The 23,813-nt window shown below is 40.4% G+C and overlaps 1 protein-coding gene across 1 annotated transcript in view; it reads right to left on the bottom strand.

Moving 5' to 3' along the window:
• Window positions 1–20,873, bottom strand: part of ppp2r5b (protein phosphatase 2, regulatory subunit B', beta) — a 40,507-nt gene extending 19,634 nt beyond the window's left edge. Inside the window, exon 1 of the mRNA XM_020643645.2 lies at window positions 19,301–20,873. Coding sequence (XP_020499301.1) covers window positions 19,301–19,493 — 193 coding nt within the window. The 5' untranslated portion in view covers window positions 19,494–20,873. The remainder of the gene's footprint in view (window positions 1–19,300) is intronic.
• Window positions 20,874–23,813: the final 2,940 nt, after the last annotated feature.

The following is a 23,813-nucleotide window of genomic DNA, read 5'->3' as shown; positions in this document are numbered from 1 at the left end:
TATAAACGTATAGCCTGTATAAGACGGGTGTGAGTTTAAGTATGAGCAATATAATGCTGGCATATATTGAAATAGATGATTACAAAGACTTGAAATATCTCAGAAAATATTCTCCTTTCAAGGTGTTTTTGATGGTTTGGAAAACTTACTCCATGGGTTTTGAAGATACAGTTCTGGGTCTGGAATTTTCATTTCTGGGTTTGAAATTTCCACTTACTATGTGATTTGGGAAAACAGGGTCGTGGAAACCCGAAAATACTGGAAGGTAAATTACAAAAAACTCAGAGGTGTATATTAACAACCTGCAAATCAGTTTTACCAAATCAGGGAGTAACATTCCCAAACTAGGACATGGGAATTTCAAACCTGGAAGTGGTAATTCCCATGAATGTTATTTAAAAGTAAGAGTATGCTCTGGACATGACCGAAAGGAAAATGTCATTTAAAATTTAAATTATGACCTATAATGATGGTGGAATATCAAAGGTTTAAGGATCACCACAGTAATTACAATTTGTCCTGAGTGCTTTGAACACATTAAATAAAAGTTCACTAAAGCCAAAGGGATTAACCCTCTTGGGACAATGAATGTCTGCATGAATTCTATTGCACTTCGTATGGAATAAGGCGCCAAAATGACCATCACAGTCATTGTTATCCTTTATGCCATACTATAATGGTTAAAATGGGAAATCCCATTATTTATGATTCCTTATGTTAGAAATGTAAGCTTGGTAGGATACTTATGAAGGCATCACTGTTGCCTGAGTTAATTTTTAAAAAGTGGGTGATTTAAAACAATGACTATTTGATGAACGCCGCCCCCCTGGTACACAGAAATAAAAAAATAAACAAAACACTGACTCATGTTCCACCACAAAGAGAAAAGTGGTCTCACACTGGCCCTTATATGGTCTACAAAATATACCGGTAATTCAGTGTATACTGGTAATTCAGTGTATACTGGTAATTCAGTGTATACTGGTAATTCCGTGTATACTGGTAATTCAGTGTATACTGGTAATTCCGTGTATACTGGTAATTCAGTGTATACTGGTAATTCCGTGTACACTGGTAATTCAGTGTATACCGGTCATTCAGTGTACACTGGTCATTCAGTGTATACCGGTCATTCAGTGTATACTGGTCATTCAGTGTATACTGGTTATTCAGTGCACTTTGAGGGAAGAAAAGGACGGGAGCAGTCTAGACTTAACTGTACAGAAGGAAAGGGGGATGATCCATTCTCCAAGACACACATACGCACTCACACTAACAGCAGGAGCAGATTACATTTAACCCTTCTTAACCCCAAGGTGGGAAAACACGAGGGTTAAGGGGGGCCGACTGGAGCTCTTCCAACCCCAGGCCTCCTCACCTCTTTGGGACACACCAGGACCATCTGCTCCCGTTGGCACTGGCCTTCACAACAATAGACAAGGACTGACATTTGCTTCATGTGTCAAGATGCAAGACACACACTCTAGTATGATCAAAGTGGTCATGAGTCTATCAAATATGACTTGGACCTGATTCCATACTATAGATGCTTTTATAAAAAGGGATCTGTTTTCACAAAGTGCTTTATTGAAAGCCTAATAAATAACAAACTTACCAAGTTACTATTTGATAAAATATGTCAAATAAATCTTACAAAACTCAAAGTAATCAAGAAAACTTTCTGTATTTGGGGCAAACTTTAGTTAAGATTAAGAACAGTACAGTAAGACTCACTATATATGCAGATGATGGTGTGTTAATCGTGTTTAGTCAGAAAGCCACGACTGGAATTTTTCTCTGGACTTCTGCTTGCTATATATGCAGATGATGGTATGCTATTTGTGTATAGTCAGAATAAGATGATTGGTTTTCCATATTATTTTTTCAATTCAACAATGAGGACATGACTTGCGTCAATGTCTTTCTTTGAGGTTTCTTTAACGTTCCTTTTTGCCCTATTTACAGCTAGTGTTGACATGTTATGAGCCTGTCCATTGAGCAATACTGAGCGGTCAATTTGTTATTGAGAATTGCAGCCATTTCTCAGCGACTGGCCAAAGGTGTGACAACCACATTCACACAATTTTCAAACCATTTGTGAGGAAAAATAAGTGTGAAAATTTAAGCGTTGTTGAACTATTTGTCCTGACTTAGTTTTGAGAACAAATCTGTGCCTCTACAAGGAGACCAACAAACCTTTAGAAATGTGTTGTTCTTTACTTCAAAGTAGCTGCAGCTTCAGTATTGATGTGGTCCTTACTCTAGATTGGTCTTTGCCTTTTTTAGAGGTCCATCCTTTCCTTTTTTTTCTTTCCTGTTTTTCTTTTTCTTTTTTCCCCCTCATCCTTCTCATCTACCATTTCCTTTCCTTTCTCTTCTAGTCGTTCTCCACTGAATTCTCATTGCACCCCTTTACTCTGTATTCTCCTTCCCTCCCTCCCTTCTTGTTCTCCCTCTGTAGACACACTGTGAAGGTGAAATCTAATCAATTTTTAATGGAAAGTAATTGTATGAAGATGTGCTGGGACTGAGGGAAAAAAAAGGAAACAGAGTGTGGTGAGGAGACGAAGGGAAAGAAGAAGCATGTATGTATGTTCTGGAGACAGAGAGATAGAGAGCGTTGAGAAAAAGAACTTGGTGGGTCACATGAGAGCAAGTGTGGGAAAGAGTGAAGAGAATAAAACGACAAGAAGGAAAAAAGAGGAAGATTGATGGAGATGAAACAGGAAGAGCCCCTGTACATGTTTTTGGAATTGGTAAATATACTTAGAATGTATAGCGCTTTTCTCTTCTGACTAGTCAAATCACTTTTACACTACATGTCCCATTCAAACCATTCACACACTGATGGCAGAGGCTGCTGCGTGAAGTGACTGCCTATCAGCACTGATCCAGTTCAGGGATTCAAAACCCCAACCTTCTTTCCGTCTGGTTGAGAGAAGACCGACTACCACTGAGCCACAGCTGCCCCGTTTTAAGGCAAATGGTAAACTTGGAAGAAAAAAGAAACGGCTCGGAAGCCGGTTGCCCAATGTGGCGGTAAGTAAGGTACAGTTTTGCTCGTGGCTGTGCTATTATTAGGTCAACGCAGGTTGCTCCAGACCCATTCATTTGAAACAGCTTTTAATATCATGTCAGAGCGCTGATTAGAATATCCACCAAGATCATAATCACGGCGAGTGAGTCATTTATACTGAGCTTTTTCACGTCTCTGACAATACAAATTGGTGTTTTGAATGAGCAACAAGTTTAGCCGTGATTCAATCTTCGATGCACATTAAATTCATGTTGTGAAATTATATGCCTTCATTCACTCCAAATGTCAACATGGCACACCTTTATTACCACATTACCACAACTATAAAATCATGTTAAAATCAGTGATCTTGAAAATGCTTTAAACTTTAGATGGCAGATTATCTTCATGACCGTGAGCCAGAATATCTTCTCAAATAACTAATTTTTCAATTACTGTCTTTTAGTCCCCTTATAACCTGAAGAACTCATTCTCTGCTGTGACCCTTTTTTTCATCACCACTTGTAATGTGAAAGTAAAACACTAACACTCACAATGTTTATCTTAGGTCTACAGAGCATTGTTGTGTGTTTCTGCCCTTTGTTTTAGGTTTTTAGGCCTTCAGAATTACTTTTGGTTCACCCTCACCACATTTACCAACCACATTTGACATGGGACTTTTTTAGTTAACAAACCTCTTCAACCTTTGGTACAGCACCTGCACAGCATCATAGAGCTGACTCTCAAAGTAAGCTAGTGGACATTGAGAGGAACATTAAACAACACATGTTCTCAATATTTCCCCTTAAGGTGAAACATAACTTTCAGAAAAGTTAAACAATGGTGGGCAGAAACATGACTCATAACAGATACTTACATTGCCTTAAAACTTCTAGTAATATCAAAATACGGGTAAAAAGTTGTTTTGCCAACCAAATAAAGACATTGGAAGATTCATTTAAAAAAAGTGATCACATTTAAATGCAATGTTCACAGCTACCACTTTAGGAGGCTAAAAGTGTGGGCTTTGAAATCATTATAACACCTATTTAGCAAAGCTTGTCTGTGTATTTAACCAACTTTTGAGAACCAGGAATATGTAACACCAAGTAGGTATTTCCATGGAAACCAGGATACTGTGGCATGAAAACACAACTCAGCTAGCTTTACACTTTTCTCTCTCTAATCTGGGATATGTATGAACCTATCTCAGTGAGGACCAAATGGGCAAACAAGTAATAAAAGAAAATTCCAGTACCTGCAGGTTAACTCATATTTGTTGGGTGAGCCAGACATCATTCACATCAGATGTCTAACTATGCTTTACTGACAGATATACACAATGGCTCTTCAGCAGCCCTCTAGCTATGAAGGGAAAAAAAGGAATCTCTGGTGTATTTGGAAAAATTATGTGTTAAACCTCAGCAAGCGCACGCTCAATGAGAGATTCCCTCGCTGTCTGAAATAGGAGCTGTAGATGGTAAAACAGCAGTAACAAAGCAAAAAAAAGAAAACATTGTACAAACAGAAATACAGAGGCCATCAGTCTCGTCTGGACAAACTGTGAAACATCTCCTCAAAAGACAGAGATAAAGACAGGTCATACAGATTCAGTTTACTAACTAATGAATGATTGTGTTTCTGCACGTACAGAGGAGTGCTTTATTATTGCCTATAAAACATTAAACTGCCAGACATTTTGAGAAGTCTCCTAAAAAATGTCTCTCCACAAACATGAACTGGGCGAGGGTAGAAGCCTACTCTTCTTTCACAAACTCTGATGAAAAAAATATACATTTTGAAACTGATCCAGGATGCTGAACACAAATTGTTGGTGGGGATGACAGTGACAGCGGCGTGAGAAACGTTGCTCTGTTAGAGTCATGCTGTGGATTTAGTTTGTTTGGTTTTTGCAGATAGTACTGGTTGTGCCATGTGTGAATGATATTTCCATGACAACATGCCGCTCTTCACTTTGTAACTTCTCCCTCAATCACCTGTAATTGTATTTTAAATAACATGTGACAAATAAATCAATTAATTGACTGAAGCTGATCGTTCATCAAATCAAAAGTTATCAAAAAACGCACTCCCTGTACTGTGTTTGCCAACCCAGACACGAGCTTATCAGACCAATTTTGTTTTTTTGAACCATGCAGGCTGTAACTGTGACTTCTGCAGCCAGCCTCAAGCAGACACTCAAAAAAAAAGACTTCAGGATTTAGCACTTTTGCATCTGCTTCAATTTTCAGCAGCGGAGGTTGCCGCTTGGTTTTAATGAACAAGAAAAAAAAGCAAGTGGTGAAGCACATTTGACCACCAGGAATCTTTCTCTTTTTGTTTGGATGAGAAAAAGCAACCAAAAGAATGTAAAAAGGCAAAAAAATATTAACTTTACTACTAAAACTGTAGATTTTTTTGAAATCTAACTCAAACAGGAACAAAATGTCATTTTTTTGGGGACTACTTTCTGTGGTGGTTTAATCCACATTTTGTAGGCTACTAGCAAGGATTTGCTGCAGGATGCTGTGTATGTAGGGTTGACTCAAAATGAACTACAGTTCCCAGTGTTCATTGTAATAAAGGAACACGCAACCAGTGCTTATGTGTTTTTTTAATTTTGGGGGGAAAACCCTGAGTGGAAAAAAAAGGTTTTAGGCAGAGATACTTTTCAGTTGGATTCATTAATTTTATGTTTTTGTCTTTTCTGTTGATGAACTGACAACAAGATAGAATAGTGAATTATATCTGGACATTTACTGTGAATGCAAGAAGGGTGGAGAGGCTGATACTAAAGATCACATGGACCAGAGTGAGGGAAAGACAGCCTGTGACACTGAAAAGATGGTGGCAGCGAAAGGAGGAGGAAGAAGAGGGGAAGCATTTGGCAAAAAGAGCGACACCGTATAAGACAGAGCAGTGCCGAGCACCCTGCAACAGCATCAACACACAAACACACACACACACACACACTCACAGCTGCACAAATCTAAATATAGTCCTGCTGAAGAAAGACACAGAGATGAGCGGAGGAAGAATCTGGGGAGGAAACAGAAAGGAGAAGGGGAGCGGTATAGGGTTAAAAGATGACATCATCCCCTTTAGCTCTCCTCCTGCCTCTCTCTCTTATCTTTCCATCACTAGGTACCTCCCTTCTTTCCCTCCCTTCACTCTCTCCATCTTACCCACCCCTCCTTTCCTCCAAACCGTCAATCTCTCTGAGCGATTTTTTTTTTTTTCTCTCCTCAAATGAGCAAGTACTGCTCTAGTCTTTAAATAACAGTTATTCTGTTTGGGGCTGTGTGCGTGTGTGTTTGTGTGGCGACAGCTTCTGTTTTTGCTACCATGCAAGCCGCCTCTGCATCTCTGTCATCACACACACACACACACACACACACACACACTCATGCTCAATGCACAGATTCAGTGACGCAGGGAGTAAAAGAGAATGGGGAGGGAGGGGGGAAAGAGAGAGAGAGCGAGAGAGCGAGAGAGACGGAGGGAGGGAGGGAGGGCGATCGAGGCAGATAAAGGAGCCAAGCAGGAAAAAGACTTGGTTATAAATAGTGAAGGGAAGCAACAGCAATCAAAAAGTGCAGTGTGGAAGTCAGGACAGTATAAATATCACCTTAAGGGGTTTAAGTGACGTGCTTTAAGTCCGTCTCTAAATAATCTAATCCTCCCGATAAACACATCCACGACCTGACTAACTGTCTGGGAAACAGGTGCAATACATTGTCCTTTAACTTGCTTATACACGGCGTGATTAGAATGAAGAAGGTGCAGGGATGTTATCACCCGTGATTGACTACAATCCGGCTCCCATCACTCCATTTTTAGAATTTTTATAAGAACACTGAAGAGTAAACAGCTATTTACCTGCCAAGAAAGAACAGGACAAAGCATCCTGCTGCTTTAGAGCAGGAAATACTTGGAAGCCATCATTTGGTGATGGTACCAAGAATAGGTAAAGTCCCCCGCCTGGGCGTTAGCACATATCCTGTAAACAGAGATGTATGTACAGTATGTTACTGATTATCAAGCTGATCATGCTCGAAGAAATATGGAGGGGAAAGAGCACCCGCTGAGTGTTATTTTGTTATCCTCTCTAGAGTGTCTGCCCATCATGTTCACAATAGATATCAGCAAATTATGAAAAGATCGTCCTTTAATAAGTCGTGTAAAATACTTTGATTTTAGAATTGAAACTGCAAAAAACAGCACAGAGAAGACCCGTTAACCAAATTATACAGAATATTTTCAGAATAAAAAATTACATCAGCATAAATGAAAGTGTGTTAGTGTTATTTGGGTCTAATGTTGTGCTTGATGTGTGCTCTTTAAATTACTACTTGTATTTTCATTGTAACTTTGCAGACGCTTAATGAAAACAATGCAACACAGCTTTGCAATGCAAGCAAAGCATGGCATATTTTGTGAGAGGACTTCCAGGGAAACGTAGGGCTGATGATGAACCTACACCACACGTCACAACTACTAAATGTGATGAGTCATAGCTCACCCCTCGGGCTAGTGCCAACATGCTACCTGTGTGAAATAGGTTTTTTGCAGTTGCCTCAATCCAACACAAAATACAGATCAAAGCTGGACATGGAAAATTAATTTAGAGCGGCAGTGTCACAGCTGCACCACAGACTTAAGAAGATCTATAGCACAAAAAGAGCCAAAACTAGTCATTGGAATTATTGCAGGGCTGGACTCTTAAAGGAGATTTTTAGCAATTTTTTCTGTTTCTTTTACGACATCAACAGCTTTAGCAACAAGCTTATCCACATAGTTGAGCATTTAGCCTCTAAGTATCAAAAGACAAGAAGCTACCAGTGCTTTTACAGAATACTATCCTTAAACCCAAACAAAGCAACTAGCTATCTTATCGTCATAGCTTATCATTTAGCAGCTAACTTACAAAAACAACAGGCTACAGGTGCCTATTGAGGTGTGGTTCGTCCAAAATGTAAAAAGTAATTTTATCCGTCACTTTTTTGTAGTGATTATTTATATAAATATACTTTTTGCCCACTTTGAGCAGCACTCAATGGCTAACATAGTGATGCGTTTGGAAGCTAATGGGTCAGACATTTCACTAAGAAGTAAGTGAAGACAAAAACATAGCTCAAAGAAGACTGAATGTTAGACTTAACTTTAATGCTAATGCTATTTCAGTCTCCACAACTGTTTCAATGAACAAAAACAGTTCAGTATTTCCAGGTGATTGAAAAACATACTATAGCACAAAGTCTACATGGGCTGAATTCAAATGGTGCACAGACAGAAAAATCTAATTTTCTCTTTTACAAAGGCAGTTAGAGAAGGGTAAGCCATGGCAAAAAGATTAAGTGGTGCGCTAAACCCATCTTTAAATAATCCAATGTTACTAATAATATACATTTCCACCGCACAGCACAATGAACAGAGAGCCTTGGTGTTAGAGACTGTGGTTCACGTCGTCATGCTTTGTTGCCTGTAGTGATTAGGTGCTTACTCTCCCTGTAATCAGCTGAATCACTTTCAATAAATAGATTTCACAGGCAGACATGGCAACTGGACGTTGTACAGATATCCTCTTGTATCTGCAAGTGTGAATTCTGCTCGACCGCTGAATGACTTTCAAGATATTACGATATTAAAATTCTCCTGTTCATGCAATATCTGCTGCGCCAAATGTAAACGTAAATTGGAGACAGTAAGTAAACAAATTTTGGAGATGGTTATCTCAGCTGGAGACATCCTCAACATTTGATTAGCAGCTTTGCAACCCTCACTTGTAGAATAATAATCTGTTGGTTTGCTGTGCAGTGTATTTATCAGGCTCAGGGTTTTTATTTTCACACTGCTGCTACAGCTCTTCACACACAAGGAAATGTGAAAAATGAAAAGATAAATCTCACATTTTCTTGTTCTTGATTTAGCCAGAGGAGGCTGTAAATCACTGCAAATATTTGGACGTACTTTCTGCTCTTTGTGTAACAGCCAATCGGAAATAAATCCTTCTTACCAATTTCCTTCTAGAGGGATTCACAATACGTCACCTCTGCATTTCTAATGTTTCATTTTGTTTGCTTTCTCAGCTATGCTCTGCCGTACAACAAGAGGAGCACATTTATAAGTGAACACACAGACAGGTGACACTTAAAATGATCAAACCAGAGTGCTTATGTGTCCGAGCATTAGCGTATTCCTTTAAGAATCACTCTCTGGTGACACAGCTGTGTTTGTGGTTATTGCGCTGCTGGAGCCGTTTCATTACATCCTCGTCCCTGCAATATCCTCGTCCTTTTTAAAAAAAAATCTTTTATCTCTCAGTCCCTCCTCCTCCTTCTGTTCCTCCTCCACCTGTCAGCTAAATGTTCAGTCATTTCCTCTTTCCTCATTCACTCCACTTCTTTCGTCACCCCCCTCACTTTCTGCCCGACTCTCCCTTTTAATTGATCTGAGACAGTCATAGAGCAGAAACTACTCCATTCTGTAACCTAATACCAGACCCATCCAGCTGGCCTCACCCTTTTGAAACACACACACACACACACACTCACACACACACACACACACACACACACACACACACACACACACACACACACACACACACACTAACACACACAGTCATTCTATCTCCCACATACAATCTGTGTGAGAAGGTTACTGTTTTACGGTAAACAGCACGTTTAAAACAGAGCCTGCCATATCAATGTTAGCCAATGTTATCATGACGTGGACAAAAACATATGTCAGACAAAAAAATAAAAAGGGATACAGGCACAATATAGCCTCTTATACAGGTTGCCATGGTAACTAAATCACATGAGGTTAGCCTACACATGGCATAGGCACTTCATTTTACCATCCACTGGTAATAGGAAAATCTTCACTTCAACATGGTACACCTTGCACAGTTCAGCCACAACTCAGTGTTTCAGTGGAGCTTCTGTCCACTTTGCAAAGAGCAAAACATGTGGATATAAAATATGCATACACGGCGTGCATATTTCAATCTGCAGCCAAGCAAACCAAAAAACCCCATCTCAGGAGATACCGTCTGTTTTATTTTTTTAAGAAGAGAAAGTACTATTGCTTTATCATGATGGGTTAAAGGGCCACATACAAGACCAAGATCTGGGAAGCATGGTCGCACTAGAAAAGAATCACAATCAAATACATCCTGGTGTCTAAGGTAAGTTAACCCTAACCCTGAGCCTGTTTTAGCAAAGTAATGATCTTGTAAACATTGCACCAATGTGAAGGATATGGATAATTGGTAAACTCATGTGGCTCAGAGCAGTTTGCTGCTGTAAGTGTGTCTCTCTCCATTTCTCTTTCTCCCTCTCTGTCTCCCACTTTCTTGGCCTAACCCCACGTGGCTGTTCACCAATGAGTCAGATACTGCTTGAGGTTTTTGCCTGTTAAAAAGAAAAGTGTTTGCTTTCACTGTCAGCAAGTGGAGGAATAATGCTGGTTTATCATGGGAGAAAAATGGATTGATCGGATGAAATAAAATGCCAGGAAAAAAAGGTCCAGTATTAGGAATACCGGTCTGGGAGCAGGTCAAATGTTAGCAGAACCCGTGCTGAGACGTCTTCTTTTTTCACCTCTTGTTTCTAATCAGTCAACAGAACTTGCGTGGTTAAAGGGCAAAATCTGACCCCTCCCGAATACAGCTGACGTCAGGAGAAACAGGGGACATTCAAATTCTGATCGTCCTTGCATATAGGTCAGGTATTTCAGAACGAAGCCATGCTCCGTCAAACCAACTGGACATCACTGCTCATGATAGGCTGCTGGGGGAAAAAAAACTGTGCGAAAAACGAGGGCCGCCCTTTCCCACCATCCAACGCCTGTGGGCGAGTAAAGAATCTTGGCAGAGAATATCAATGATACCACGACTGCAGCCGCCGTTTAATCCCACGGCGTTTACCTCGGCATTATCTGTGATGTTGAGATGGAATGCGGAGGTGTCGTAGCTTGAATGTGTGGTTCGGGATCGTAGCATAATGTTTATCCTTTCCATGAGGTTAACTTAGATGTTAATGTTTGAAAATCTCAGCCATAGAAGTAGCAGGAGAAAGAGGAAGTGGATAGTATGAAAACTATATGTAGCTGTTGTTAATGATGAATGGTCAATGGACTTGAGCTTGTGCGGCGCTTTTCTAGTCTTCTGATGACTCAAAGCGCTTTTTATACCACGTCACGTCTTCCCATTAACTCACTGATGGCAGAGTTTACACTATGTAAAGTGTCCATCAGAAGTAACTAATCCCATTCATATGCCACCGACGATGCAGCCGGAAGATTTTGGGGTTAAGAGTCTTGCCCAAGGACACAGCAAACATGTTGCTTCCGGTTGAGAGACGACCGACTCTACCACTGAGTCACAGCCGCCCCATAAACGATGTGAGTAGAGCGTTTATGCAACGTGCATCAAAACAAATCTCCCCTTTCTGTTTGTTTGGTAGTTGCCCTGAAACCCTCATTTTTACATTTGTAAGCTTAGAGTGTATTTTGCACATTTATAAAGCCAGTACAGCTTGTCCCTAAAAAATGATACTATAACTCTATTGTATTTGTGTGAGGTGGTCTTTTAAGATTTCATTGCAGAAATGACTAACGGCAATTTTCCCTTCTAATCCCTCCATTGCTAGCTGTGAAAATGTTGCATTTTTGAGAACATTACTAATCACAAACGGCCGTGTGTTTTTGTTCATCACAGACAGCAGGGGGGGGAGGGGGGGGAGATTTGAAATGAATCATTTCATCCAAACTGAAGGCTTGAAAAAGCAACTTTGACATGTCAAACGGTGTCTAGTGGGCTGATAGCTGAATCAGACAGGTGCTTAGATGCAAAGCTACTAGACATCCCAGTTGCAAAAAAAAAAAAAAAAAAAAGGACAACAAAGGTTTGCTGGTGTGCAATACATATCATTATCGTAACAGGTAGCTTGAGCACATAAACTGATACTGATAACACGACTGCCTTACCTAAAATGTCAACATTTCATTCTTCCTGCTATAACACTCGCCATCTGTTTCTCAGTGCAGCATGATTCAATTCCAAAGTGGTGCTTATTGTATATCTGCAGGGTGTTCTGCTGCTTTCAAAGATGCTTTAGCGGCACAATGGCTTACCATGCAGGAAAGGCAGATTTAACACTCTCTAACCTCACACGCCATCCTTTAGGGCCAGACAGTTATTCAAAGCCACTCAGCAGCCCTTTGAAAAGCTACTAATGCTGGTGTCCACTGATGGAAAAGTCAAGGACAGAAACCATCACACACGCTACAAGGACATTCCTTTTTTCATGGTTAAATAGCAATTAGACATACTAGTGCTAGTTTGCATGCTGAAGGCTGTTTTTTAAATATGAATAACCTGATAGAGAGCTTTTCTACTGATGATTTTGCCCTGCTGGTTTGAGGATTCAGCACCTAGATGAGCAAACAGAAGCAGAGCATGTTTGACTCATTTTCAAAACAGCAATTAGACGTGCCGCTGTTCTGCTGCTCTGTAAGAGATTTTAAACAGCCAGGTATCAATTTTTGATGAGAGGGAATCCAACAACAACAACACATTTGACTATAAGAAACAGCTGTTCAAAAAAATCAATTGTCCATGTTTTACTTGATCTGATTCTGTTTTCCAAATCATAAAGTGTGCCCTAAGAAAATGTATTTTTTTTCTTGTAAGTAGGGCGATGAAACCATGGCCTCTCATGACACCGATTTTAAATGATTGGTAATAGTATGCTCATCTTGTGACTTCCAAAAACAGATCCTTTTTTTGTCCTCTTGGAAAATACCAAAAACTGTTCTGAAAAGTCCTTTTTTATACAACATCGGCATACATATCAGTTCTCCTGTCATGTCATCCTAGGTCTATGTGAGATGTGTAGATCAGTGGACTGCAGACTGAGCTGAGCTGAACAGAAAGTCTGTTTTGTGTTGTTGTTTTTTTTTTTTTTTGTTGTTTTTTTTTTTACTGAGCTCCTGCTGAGATAGCTGCTGGCTGCAACAATGCTCCCCAAGTTCTCAAGATAGACAAGAACGTGTCCCATGATCACCCTGCATGCCAACACAATCACAAACACACACACACACACACACACACACACACACACACACACACACACACACACACACACACACACACACACACACACACTCTGGCTTTCATAAATACTCGCACTGCAGGGCCTCCGTAAGATTTCACCCTCACTCTGCTCAAAATAACACCACTGACTCACTGCATAGTATAACTCACAAATGTCAAACCCTTTCCTAATCCTAATCCTTTATCATTGTTCATTATCCTACAACATTTCCATTAGCTATACTGTAACATTTCTTCTGCCATGGAGGTTGTTTTTTACTAACAGTGACACTGTTTCTTGGAGTGATGTAATTACAGTTCATCCTCGTGTGTTGCAACACAGCGATGATACTAGCAGCGACTCTATGGTAATCATGTTTCCCATCTGTTGTTATATAATGATGATATTTCTTCCTGTGCTTCTTTCGGTTCCTGTCTTTCATGATGTCATACTTAACCTGTCATATTGTTACTTTTCACAGATAAAGTAACACAGTGTCGAAGGTATTTTTCACCTCGATGACTCATCCTATCTGCAACTAACTAACTGCAAGCCAAAGTGTTCTCAAAAGCTGATCACATTTTGATTTTGCTACATGCTGTGAGTGTATGTCTTGTGTGTTTTCCAGTACACAGATACGATTCAGCCATTTTAACATCCAGTAAAAGGAGAGAGGGAAGCCTACGAATTAAGAGGCATTTGAAACCGAACACATCTCAAGGTCAAAAGCAAAGAGTCTGGTGCCGCCTTGCTTGGTTGGAATATCCTCTATTATTTTTGATTAGGGAAAGACACTTGCAATAATGTTCATCTCTTTAAATAAAATAAAAAAACATCCCAGACTACATTTGTGTAATGTGGGCAACACATACATCTTAAAAATGTTTGTTTATCTGCTGACGACATGTGTGGCAGGAATGTGACCTTTGTCTCGTTAGCCTGCCAGCAACAGCACAAAACACCCGGGACCGGGAAGCCTGACTGGTGTTTGTGGTCCCAGGGGAGAGCGTCACAGCTGTGAAGGAGCACTGGGCTAACAGCCTGGTTAGACAGAACTGCAGTGTAATTGAAGACATGGAGGAGGACAACCAGGAGGAAGCCAAGGACCAATTCAGAAACCCGTCACTGATACATCTGCAATGAATAACACGTTATGTGATCATCCATTCGGCCTATAAGAGTCTCTACCACACTGATGCGTTTTGTGCAAAAACTGAAGAAAAGCTGTCATCTTACAGGCTGAATATGACCAGCACCAAGGCCATTTAGTGCATGTTTTTATTTTTTCAGAAAATAAGACTGTTACCTCCTACCTGATTTAATTATCTCAGGTTTTTATAAGGAGTTTTCAATTTTGCTCTGTTAAATTATGCTATTAGGTGGTGTGTATTAAAAATAATAAATAGATGCATGTTTGGTTGCTTGATTAAATAGTTTGATGGGCAAGAGAGCTAGCAAGAGAGATAAATAGACAGATAGATAGAGCAGTGTACTTTTTGTACAAATGGAAACAGACAGGCGAGAGCAGCCAACTACCTGGGCTTGTTTCCAGAGACATTAACTCCCAGTTCCATCTTTACTGGACACCATCCTCAATTATTCTATTATTTCTGTTGACAATTAAAATGCAGAGATACAGAGCGGAGGGGAAAATGCTTTCAGTGTTTGAAAACATTTCTGCTATAATTCTGGCAGCTCTGTAACTGTGTGATCGGAGATATAAAACATTTTTAAATGTCCTCGGTCCCCAAGAAACTCCAAGTTTATCGAGCCCCAGTGCCTCAGTGTGACTTAATCATAGTCTCATTTGGGGACCTGTCTGAAAATGTTCAGTAGTACTTACATCAAAGCGCCATCTTTTCACAGTCACAGTGAAACGGTGAAAAAAACGAAGCCACTTGGAATAGTGAGACTGCCATTGGAAATGGAAATGGTCTAAAATATGTCTTTTTCTCTTTTTTTTAACAAGATAGTTTTACTTTGAGAAACAACCATTTCCTTCTAGAAGAGAAGGTGGGGTTGACAGCTTATAAAAGAAAAAACTGTTTTTCTATCAAAACAGGCATTTACCAGAGGAGTCCTATCTTTGTATAAAAGAAACCTTGAAAGCAGAACTCACCACAAATGTTCACCCATTCTGTGTTGTGTGCATTATTAAAGACATGAATAGTCCCCTGCAAGAGAGTGTGAACACTTTAGAGTCCAGTCCAAAAGCTGAAGTAAATGACAAGAAAGGGAAGAAATGCCTGTGTATGCATGTGTTCACTACAGGCCAAGCCTGAGTACACAGTAAATGGCATCATAGGGAACATGTAGCCTTCACCTTGTCTTTTGATTAATTGGCTGCCTTGACCATCCCTTCTGCTTTTTTATTGGTTGGTATAGTGTTCCAGATCAGTGCATGGTTTACTGAAACCACCCAAGAAATATGCTATCTTCTTACTTACATTTTTACCCTTCGGTATTATTTACTGCCACTTCAGCTTGCCTCCTGTGTCTGAATCATATATAAGAAATACTCCTCTTGGAGGTTCAGTGGTCAGGGTCAGGTAGAGCACAAGAGGACATGAACTGAAAGGAGAGTCAATGCATGGTTAAGTGATATATCTGCCAGGTAGATGTGTACTCTAATGGTAGACCTGACTGCTTCAGGTGAGTAGAAAGCTGGGCATGATTTATTGCAGTTTGGGAGCATTTTTTTTTTTTAACTCTTGGGAATTATACAACCCTTTCTTAAATCCTTTGGAAAATAAAAAGATTCAAAGCTGCAACTTAAAAGGAATGATGCTCAGTGTTCAGGAAAAAATCCCAAGTACATTGGTTGTGTATTATTTTACAACTCTTTCAACAGTACTTTAATACCCAGATGAAATGGTCCAATGGCCACATTCTAAAAAAATGTAAAACACTAAACGCTTTCTTGAGTTCCTGACCTCTTCTTTCCGCCATGCTATAGAAAAAACACTGAGTCTACTTCCATGTGCTCGTGTTGAACTTCAGCAATGGAAATACTATGAGATATATTAAATGTTTCCTTGAGATTCAGAGGGATATATAGGGCTCCATTTGACTGAGAAATTAACAAATGAAAATCCTTTTTTTCTTGGCTTCTCAAAAGCCACTTCATGTCTCGCTACTGATGACAGATCTGCGAAGATGCAATTTCTCACACTATTCTGATTAATTGAAGGTAGGAATCAGTAACTCTGCCTTTTCCAGGATGGATTTCCTCCTGAATTAACTGAAATTTGTTCTGCATATTAAGGATTTTGCTCTTTCTTAGACTAACATTTAACGATTTATGCAAATGCTGCTCTCAAACTGTTGTGAATGTGGTGTAAATGTGAAAATGATGCAACCACCAACCGAACTGATCAAAAGAAGCAATGTTCATCATAGGAACTTTTTTGTACAGTGTTCAAGTGTTTTCGGGTGTGTTTAGCTTTCACATGTTTGTGGTTTTATGCCGCATCTCTGTCTGTGTCATGTTTCATATCCAGCCTGAAACGGAATAAAAAAAGATTTGCTGTAGACTTAAAGTAAAAGAGATACGCTGTTGTTAACAGGAGGAGGAGTTCAAATTAACAATGGGAATATGATTCTCTGGAGGGTTAAACACCCACAAGTCTGTCTACACTTGGCCTACATACCGCCCGTTAAAGACTTCCCCACACCAGGCTTTTCTCCGGCGCCGGTGCTGCAGAATCTTACTATCAGTTCCTCATGGGGATCCAGAAACAGTGCCGCAGCGGTGCAGCAGCCATGTGATAACTGGGACTTCTGTCTGTGGAGTGTGAGGCGCATATACACGGAGAAGTCTGAACCAAAGGTGCTGTAAAGCTGCAATGAAAACCCTCCATCACCATGCTGCACACACACCCTCGCTCAAGGGCCTGAGAGAGGAAGTCGTAGCAAGAGATGTAAAAACACACAAGAGCATAGTGCACACTTTGAACCATCTCGAAAGCAGAGAGGTTTTTTTTCTTCATAGCGGGTTAATGGGAAGAGATTGAGGGCTACATGTAATGGTGAGTAACCTTATAAAGAGGGGTTAGAGGCATATACCATGACTTACAATGTGCCCTTGTGCTACACACACACACACAGAAGAAAGGAAGAAAATGACAAGGTGAAGAAGAGGTATAGGTGAATAAATAGAAATGGAGCAGTTGTGCAAAAAGAAAAGGCAGTAAAGGTGAGAGAACAGGGAGGGATGGAGGTCTCATACTGTGGAAACCAAAGCAAAAGGTACAAAAATATTGATCTGGATATCTCTGATGTATACTCACTATAGCGAGAGCATATATACAGGTTAAAACTGTATACGCTAAAAGCGAGCCGTGCAACAGCAGCTCAGGTATAGAAGTGGACTGGATCAGTAAGGAAATATAAAAAAAAGAGAGCATACAATTATGTGTAAGACGTTTGCCACTGAATGCAACTAAACAGCCATCAGTGACCTGTAAGTAAGGTGTGGCAGCAGAATCCCTTGGTGTAAAATGAAAAAAAAAAAAAAAAAAAAAGGCCTTTTATTTTGTTTAAATTGGATTCATTATTTGTTCCAGAAGGAATGATCGGTGCTATTATTCAAACATTGCAACATTTGGCTTTCAGGGGATTATCAGTTAAACAAACGTGTGTTGTGCTATGACAGGTTTGCTGTTTGGATTTTTCAATTGTTAATAAATAGTTTAGTGCACAATATGTCTGAAAGATTGTGCAAAAGATGTGCAAAAATAAGCAAAAAAACAAACAACAAATTCTTCATTTGTTTAGAAGTAACCAACAATATTCTATTTTACTGGGGTTTTTTTAAAGAGAGCAATTCTTCAGATTCTGGGAACTAGAACCAAAGCATTAGCAGTGAATGAATTGTGATAAATTACTAACATCGCTTTAGGTTCATTTGAACAAAACGTTCCTGTCGCACCAAACCCTTTCCATATCTGTCTGCATGTTGGTGAACAGTAAAACGTTAACAGCAATAGGCCATTAAATGAAAGCAAATGTGTTTCATGCAGCTTTGCAGCTTCCATGCCTTCGATCAGGGCGGATCTGGAACAAGCTCACGTAGCTCAAAGTATTCGCTGTGCTCTGGGGTTGGAGCTTTAAGGAGACCTTCATAAAGTTCAGCTGGGACCCCCTTGATGAGGGATGTCTCAGTCTGAATGTCACTGTCTTTAGCCACAGCTCGTTTGTTTGAACAGCTGGTAGCTGCTCTTCTCCTAAGAACTAATCAAAACGACGAGGTGACGTTTGATGGTACATGAAGTGTTAAAATGAGCGTGGGTGATCTACATTCAACTAAATAACTCTGCATACATAGATTTGAACTATTGTTGGAAAAAAAATCATTATTAGGCCCAGTTTAAGAATAATGTTCTTTTAAAAACACACAATGAGAAGTCTTATTTGTAAAATATTCTTTGAAACCTGCACTTTAAAATGTATTTGTACTGGAGATTACACACATTGAGTTGATCATATAATGAGGATCATTTAAAGTCACATGTTCCATTTCTTAATCATCTCTGCCATCTATATGTTTTCTATATGACTATAGGTATGAAATCACTAACTAAACGTGTTTTTAGGTAATACCACGGAAACAATCAGATGAAAATTAATAAACTATTTGTCAAACTAAAGAAGTAAATCACAGAATGAAGCTTCTCTGATGTGTCAATTTGCTGTTGTTCTCTTTTTAAATGATTAATAACTTAATTTCATTTCTTTATAGGTTTTATATAAGACTATAGGGTATTGGTCATATTTTATTATATAACAAATGACAACAAATGATGAAATAATGATGAAAAAAAGTTGTATCTCAACCTTCTTGGTATGTCAGGGTTAAACTCCAAACAGACTCCTTTAAGAAAAAAAATCAAAGCCATTTGTTTTTACCTCCATCAGTCACAAAAAGGACACAAAAGAGAATATAAGTGGACACCTATCAATAGCAAATACAAGCATCAATACATCTCCCCACTACTGATCAATGAGTGTTATGTAAAGACAGGAAGTGGCATTCACTTTCATGCAGAGGTGTTTCATCCCAGTTCTAACAGGAATTTTATGCTGACCTTTTCATTCCACACAATTGGCCTGTCGATATGCTATATGGGCCCTATACCTGTCTGCTTTGGCCTATGACAGCTAGAGTAATGCCGTTGCTTACCTTTGAGCAGGGGCAGCGGGGTGAGCTCCACCTGGGAGCTCTGGTAGCGGAACTGGGACGAGCTGTGGGACCTCCTCTGCCGGGCTCTGCGCATCGACCTCCGCGGGAAGCCGTCCACCTTCTCCGCGGAGGGCACCGAGAAGCTGGTGGTCGGCGAGGACGGGCTGGTCGGAGGCAGCTTGGTCGTCTCCATGATGCCTGAGGCGGTGGTGACGCGAAGGTGGCGGTGGCGGTGAGGGTGGCGGTGCGTCTCTTTACGCGTTAGAGAGGGCCGTGAAGAGGCGCTCAAGAGGACGTATGGGTGATGGAGGAGAGGATGAAGGAGGGGATGGATGGCTTTCTGAATCACAGACGGGTTATCAATGGATCAGATTGAATAAACGCACCGAATTGTTGCTTGGTGGAGGAAGAGGGGAGGAGGAGAGAAGGGGGAGGGGAGGAGGGGGGGGGGGAGAGAAGGTGCAGAGGCAGAGGAGAGGTAAGGAAAGATATTTTCTGGGTGTCCAGTCCCGTGATGTGATGTGATGTGCGCCTCGCTGTCTCTATCTATCAGAGCCGGACAGGAAATGGCAGCAGCAACATCAGCAGCATCCCTGAATCTTCTTTTTTACGCACAGATGAAAAATCGCTTGTGTATCATCCCCGTGGAGGAGTAGCCCACAGCTAGGCTACCAGATGATGCTCAGTCAAAGGCGCGTCTCCTCTCTCTCTCTCTCTCTCTCTCTCTCTCTCACACACACACACACACACACACACACACGCGCGCCTCTTTGCTGCTGCTGCTGCTGCTGCTGTATGGCGTCACACACACACACACACTCAAGTCATGGGCCTAAATTTGGGATATTTATTTCTATAATTGATCATGTAAAAAAACCACTGCAATCAAGCACCGATCAACCTGCTACTGTTATCCAGGTGGGAAAAAAACAAAACAACAAACAAACACACGGATCCCGGGTCGGTTAGTCCTCGAAGATGATGGTTGCTTATCAATAAAAATAAAATAAAAATCAGTGATCGGTCCTGGCGGTGGATGATGATATCATAAAATCATCAATCTGGGCCCACCTCGGCTGCCGCATCACTGTTGTCCTTCTCGCTTGTTCAGACGGCCGCACCTGCTTCTCCTTTTTCACAGAGATGGAGATGGATGATGCTCTCTTCGCAGTTTATTCCACAGCCTCCGATTCCTGCCGTCCTCCCGTAACAGGGCGGTGTGGGGGGTGGGGGGTGGGGGGGGAGAGCGGTCCCCTCACCGCGCCGACATGTGCAGGATCCTCCTCCAGCGGCCGATGCAACACCGAGCCCTGCTGCTGCTGCTGCTGCTGCTGCTGCTGCTTATACCTCCGCGGTGAGACAAGAAGAAGAACAGTCAAATAGAAGAAAGGAGATGTTATTCCTGAAAAGCAGCACCTGGAATTAAAAAAAAAAAAAAAGTCAGCAGGCCTGTGTTATATGTTATACAATAGCACCCCGTCTGTGTCTGTCAGACTGACGCGTTTCGCTCCTGTCCCCCCTTCTCGGATCCCGTTATCCGGTCGTACAGCACCTCGCCGAGCTTCGTCAATCCTCGCGTTGTGAGGAAGAATGTACCGGATACGAGGCACCCCGGATTTCAAAATAACATAGGACATGGTGAATAATAAAAAAATAAAAATAAAAAAATAAAAATAAAAATAAAAATAAAAATAAAAATAAAAATAAAAATAAAAATAAAAATAAAAATAACAAGGAAAAACTTTTGCTTTGTGAAACTAATAGTTAATCACCAGAATACCTATAATAATCACTGCTGCTATTCCTCTCTGTGGTTGACTTGGACTGTTCCTATTGCCTCATTGTTTGCAATGTGCAAACTTAATGATACACCAACTTATTATTAAGGAGAAGCAAACAGTAAAAAGGTGTCAAAGAGAAATTCTACTTAAACAATGTGTTTTTAAGCTTTAAATGTGAGTTAGTGAAAGGCTTTTATCATTACAGTTCAGATAAGATGTGAGAAGCCCTTACGTCCTAGACAAAAATAAATAAATAATAAATAATAATAACAATAATAATAATGGTAATTTTGACAAAATGTTTTACTCGTAAATAGATATGCAGCATACCTGGGTCTTTGGGGGTCCTCGGGGCAGTTGGAGACGGTAGAAGCTGTCTGTCTATTTTTCAAAATAATTGAAAATATAATAGTAGTAATTAGAGTAATTAGAAATTCAAATTAGTGTTAATATAAAAAACCAAATGATATGCTCTGTTTGTAGGTTCTCGCCCATTGTATCCCAAAATGTGACTCGGCTAAAGTCTCTAAATATCTTTGCAGTCATCTACACAAATTGCATAATCTCCCCATGAGCACAATGGTTGGTGAAAAAAAGTGTCCATATATATGTTTCATTCAAAACCCTTGAACAGCAGGTGCGTTAATAACGGTTTTATTCTGAAAAGATTGACCGGATGCTTGATCGTGTTACTCTGTCTGTCTTGACACTGATACCTCAGCCCAACGCTGGTTGGTGCAAGGAGAGAGAGAGGAAAAATGCTCCTCACTGCGGATGACGCTATAGGATGTATTTATTTATTTATTTACAATTTATTTATGTAGCATGTCTGAGCCTCTGAAACTCCTCTCATTTTAAACAGATGGCTGCTAACACCTAATCACCATTGCCACACCTCTGGCTATGGTCTCATTCGGATATGAAAAAGACATTTCCTTCCCTACCCTCGCTCATAGGCGATTTTAGGGGTTGGCGGGGGGAGGGGGGTGGCTTAAGCAACTCCAAATTTCATCTCAGCACCCTTGAAATAATAGTGAAACTTTGGAAATGTATTTGTTTTTTCCACCTCATTTAAATAATGTGCCATATTAAATAATTAACGATACTTCAATTCAACATATACCTCCCCATTTGTTGACATGTTAGTCAGTTGTAGTTTATTTCACTTAACTTAAAAAGAAATGGCTCAATTTTCTTTACATACTACACAGTATGTAGATTCAATGTTACAAGCTGTGCAGTCAAAAGTTGTTGATGCAAAATCCTAATGGTATTTTGCATCAAAGTAGGACATGGCTCAACTGAATGCCTTCAAAAGTATGTTCAAATAATATGCCACTTTAATAACACCTGTACAAATTAGTTTTGCAAACATCATTCATCGTATTAGAAAATATTTTGCGGTGTAAAACTCGTGTTACAATATTGTACTATTTTTGTTGTTCATTTGAAATAATCTCAAATGTGGGAGCATGTTTTTTCTTGTTGTTGTTGTTGTTCTAGTGCTTAAGCAGGAGGACTGAACACTTACAAGTAACTCCACATGGCACAATCTCTTTAGAAGCTGTGCACCCCTAGGTCTGATCCTCAAATCGCCCCTGTCTGCGCTTATCAGTGTTTGAGTCTGACTCCACCCTCCTCCTCCTCCTCTTCCTCCTCCTCCTCCCTTTCCCCATCTTTCTCGCTTCCCTTTTGAGGGGGGGGGGGGTGTGCGCGCATGTGCGTGTGCGTGTGTGTGTGTGTTGTTTATTCGTGTTCTCGGGGTTGTAGTTGGCTTAGAGGATCAAGTCCAATCCATTGTTCCTCTCTGCACTAAGCCACTTGTTCTCCCTCTTGCTCCCTCTCTTACACGCGCGCTCTCATCTCCCTCTCAAGAGTCACACCTTGGCTGGCAGAGGAGGTGGTGGTGTATTGTTGGCGTGTTTGCGCAGCCAGGTTTGAACCTCTCCATACTGTTCTTCACACTCTCTCCGGCTTTATCATCTTGTATCCAGTACAGGGGCGTGCGTTAGGCTACCTACCCACCCCCACCCCCCCCCTCCTCCTCCGTCTCTATGTTGTGTCGCAGATGAGCTCAGTCGGTTGCCTTCTGGGAAAAACACCGGGGGACCGGCGAGTGACTGGGTCCCTGCTGGTCTGCTTCCTATTTGCTTGCAGGAGAGGCTGTTAATAGGCTACTGGTCTGTTTAGCTTATAACTACAAAAACTGTTCATATCAAGAGCCTACATTATACTTGGTGTAATTTATCAGTATAGTTCAATATAGGCTACTTATAGGCTCCTATAATCATAATTGTACGTTTCTTTGTGCTTTAAAATGTTGATGGAAGCATGCTTAGAAGCTACAAGCGACAAGGCATAGCTTACACATGTGAATGTTAATATTTTCATAATTGATCAATTCACAAAGTAAAGCTGAGTCGAAGGGTAATGCCTTTAGCTTTGCATATATTTGGTAATGTACTAAATAAAATATGCATTTGATTTGCTGTTCGAAGAAATGTCAGCAAAGGTTTCCCAGTTCTTTAAAGGGACATGTTGCAATTTGTGCCATTCAACATGCAGGGTATTATTACAGATACAATATTACATGCTGCAGTATCTCTACAGGTTCATGTAAAATATAATATAATTTTGCGGCCAGTGTACTACACAGCAATTACAAAATCCGGGTACTGTGAAGGTCTAGATTAAGATATATTCATCTGTATCAAAGTGGTAGAAAACCCTTG

The sequence above is a fragment of the Labrus bergylta genome, chromosome 22, assembly GCF_963930695.1.
Source record: "Labrus bergylta chromosome 22, fLabBer1.1, whole genome shotgun sequence".
Classification (NCBI taxonomy): domain Eukaryota; kingdom Metazoa; phylum Chordata; class Actinopteri; order Labriformes; family Labridae; genus Labrus; species Labrus bergylta.
Note: the sequence above shows the minus strand (reverse complement) of the source record. Positions and strands in the feature narration are given on the sequence as shown.